This window comes from Limulus polyphemus, unplaced genomic scaffold, assembly GCF_000517525.1.
Source record: "Limulus polyphemus unplaced genomic scaffold, Limulus_polyphemus-2.1.2 Scaffold3013, whole genome shotgun sequence".
Lineage (NCBI taxonomy): Eukaryota > Metazoa > Arthropoda > Merostomata > Xiphosura > Limulidae > Limulus > Limulus polyphemus.
Genome location: NW_013668623.1, coordinates 92,624 through 96,189, shown reverse-complemented (window position 1 = coordinate 96,189; position 3,566 = coordinate 92,624). Strand labels below are relative to the sequence as shown.

Genomic DNA, 3,566 nt, shown 5'->3' with positions numbered 1-3,566 from the left:
GATACTCGTGGTGGGCAGAGCACAGATAGCCCATTGTGTAGCTTTGTGCTTAAATACAAACAAACTAAAACGGGAGAGAGAAACAACGCGAAAAATGAAAGTTTCAAATAAATAAAACATATAGCCTAATGACTAAAAATCAAATCACGTGTGACATCATGATTTTTGACGATTACAGTACTTTGGAACATCATTTCTTGTCGATGGTGAAGCCTACATACTGAAATAGTACAATATAGTATAATCGTCTTCCTAAACAATTTTAAAACTGGTTGACGCATATTCCATAGTTCGTTCAGAATTTATAATAACTCTTTCATAGCTTTGGGCACGTATTTATACCCCCCCCCACACACACACACACGAACTCACTCTAGATTACTGACTGCGTTGAGCACGTCCCTCCGCTGGGACAGCGGTAAGTCTGCGGATTTACAACGCAAAAATCAGGGGTTCGATTCCCCTCGGTAGACACAGCAGATACTCCGATATGAGTTTGCTATAAGAAAAACATACACACAAACATGCTTTGAGCACATTTATACCTCCCCCTCCCACTCTAAAGTACTGCCTACTTTGGGCACAAGGTTTCGGGTCTCATCATAACGCAAGCTGCATCATGGTCGTCCCTCATTATGACGGACAATAAATTATGAAATTATTTCTCCTAGATGTCACCAACAATGCATCAACAAATTCTTGGGTGTAAAGAAGACTAAAATGAAAATTTAAAGGGTTTCCACTAAACATGATTGAAATTAATGTATCTTGTCTTAATACTATGACGTAACAAGAACAGTGACAAGAACCGTATATATATCTTGATCACGAGAGCACAGAAGTTCCCTCGAAAGAAAAAACACATTGTTCAGTGAACCCTAGAGAGGCAATCGTAGAGGGCGCTTTATGACTACAGATAGGCCTAAAATGATGAGTTTCTTTATGGCGGCGTAGGTCCACTCTCCTGTGGAAAGCACGTGGACACTGGTCACAAGGAAACGGCTTGAAGCCTGTATGTTTCCTAGTGTGAGTGATTAGGTTAGATGACTGACTGAAGGCTTTTCCGCAGATGTCACACTGATGTGGCTTTTCTCCTGTAAAAAACAAATAAACAAAAATGTATAAACTCAGACCTTTAGCTTGTACTAAATACTACACATAAGGTATATGTTTATATATGTAGTTCTTAATACAATGAGAAAAGAAAGACCTTTAGCTTGTACTAAATACTACACATAAGGTATATGTTTATATATGTAGTTCTTAATACAATGAGAAAAGAACGTTGGACCCGTTTGTTTTAGTTGTTCCCTCTCTATCAACAGAAGTCTACCAATCTGGTTTACTTATCTAATTCTCTCAACAGAAGTCCACCGTCTGTTATATTTGTCTACTTCTCTAGACAGAAGTCTACCGTCTGTTTTATTTGTCTACTTCTCTAGACAGAGCTCTGCCATCTGTTTTATTTGTCTACTTCTATCAACAGAGCTCTGCCATCTGTTTTATTTGTCTACTTCTATCAACAGAACTCTACCGTCTGTTTTATTTGTCTACTTCTATCAACAGAAGTCTACCGTCTGTTTTATTTGTCTACTTCTCTAGACAGAGCTCTGTCATCTGTTTTATTTCTCTACTTCTCTAGACAGAAATCTACCGTCTGTTTTATTTGTCTACTTCTGTCAACAGAAATCTACCGTTTGTTTTGTTTGTCTACTTCTCCAGACAGAAGTCTACCGTCTGTTTTATTGGCTACTTCTCTCAACAGAAGTCTACCGTCTGTTTTATTGGCTACTTCTCTAGACAGAAGTCTACCGTCTGTTTTGTTTGTCTACTTCTGTCAACAGAACTCTGCCGTCTGTTTTATTGGCTACTTCGTCTATCGGTTCTAGAAATTGTAGAGACAGTTAAAAGAAAGAAGGCGACCCATATAGACAAGATTTACAAGTTTAGTAAAATTAATGTCGAGCTTTGTTAAGTTTTTCTCACTTCTGCACGCAGTCGTTTGACCTTTGGTCAGAAGAGCTATACGTTTACTGCTAAAGCTTGGCAGTGACCAAAGGAAGAAAAAAAAACGCATCCGGTGAGTATTAAACCATTTATTTCAGCTGTTCTGGTAGTTTTAATAACCAAACAGAATAGTTTTTATTTTAAAACTTTAGAACATTTTATGAAATTGTCCTTAAATGATCTCCAATTTGGTTCAATATTGATTGGAATGTGATCTAGCTATCTATGTATCTGTTACTGACCTGTGTGGATGTAGGTGTGTTTCTTCATGTCCGACTTCTGGTGGAACCGTTTACCACAGTACTGACACGGGTAAGGTCTGGTATCGGAGTGGATCAACAGGTGAGTGGTCAAGGTGGACGACCTCTTGAAAGTCTTCCCGCACAGTTGGCATTCATAGCTTCTCTCGGTCATATGGACAGCTCGGTGGAGGTGTAAACTCAGTTCGTGGCCAAAACTTTTATCGCACTGCGGGCACAAGAACGGCCGTTTTCCGTTGTGCGATCGGCGGGCGTGTACCTCGACACCATGCGGAGTGCTGAACGTTTCTTGACACTTGGAACACGAAAACGGCGATTTTCCTAAAGTAGCGTGTATATCCTGATCGTGTGTTTCTGGGTTCACCGGTTTCTTGTATTTCTTTCTCAGCTTAGATGACCCCAGAAGAGCCTCGATCGAGTAATCAGAAAGCTTACGGTTCTCAGAGGAAAAGGTCTTCAAACGTGTTTGGTTCGTCAGGTCTTTGGGATATATTACGGATTGATTCTGGACTTTTGAAGCTTTTATCTTGGACGGCAGAGTAAAAACGGAAAGCGTAGTTTTATTACTGGACGGGCTGATCCAGGATGGGGATAAACTTGAGCCAATAACCTGGTTTCCTTCAGAACACAGAGAAGAAAAGATATCACTGGAACATGACTCTTTATTATGGTATTTTACAGAAAAACAAATGCAAACTGTATGCTTAATAAACTATAACATATCAAGACCAAGTATGTTTGTTTGTAGTTTTTGTAATTAAGCACAAAGCTACACAATTAGCTATCTGTGCTCTGCCCACCACGGGTATCGAAACCCGGATTCTAGCGTTGTAAGTCCGCAGACATACCGCTCTGCCACTGGGGAGGCCAAGACCAAGTAAATGCTAACTTTTACATCCCGCACTTGGCAGACTATTTTATCATGCAAGCTGATAAAATATTTGAATGTAGTTGTTTTTTTAATCGAATAATAGCTTTAAAAAGTTATCATTGGATCCCAATATGTTGGAAATCATGCTGCAATATGTAAAAGATAATTCAAATTAATTAATAGTTTTAAAAAAATTATTATTGGATCCCCATATGTTGGAGGTCATGCTGCCCAATGTAAAAGATAATTAAAATTAATTAATAGTTTAAAAAAATTATTATTGGATCCCAATATGTTGGAGATCATGCTGCAATATGTAAAATATAATTAAAATTAATTAATAGTTTAAAAAAATTATTATTGGATCCCAATATGTTGGAGATCATGCTGCAATATGTAAAATATAATTAAAATTAATTAATAGTTTA

At 38.1% G+C, this 3,566-nt stretch overlaps 1 protein-coding gene across 1 annotated transcript in view; it reads right to left on the bottom strand.

Moving 5' to 3' along the window:
* Positions 1-825: 825 nt before the first annotated feature.
* LOC106468461 (zinc finger protein Gfi-1b-like) overlaps positions 826-3,566 on the bottom strand; it is a 38,552-nt gene continuing 35,811 nt past the window's right edge. Inside the window, exons 3-4 of the mRNA XM_013928887.1 lie at positions 2,250-2,885; positions 826-1,094 (exon numbers count right to left, since the gene is read on the bottom strand). Coding sequence (XP_013784341.1) covers positions 826-1,094; positions 2,250-2,885 — 905 coding nt within the window. The remainder of the gene's footprint in view (positions 1,095-2,249; positions 2,886-3,566) is intronic.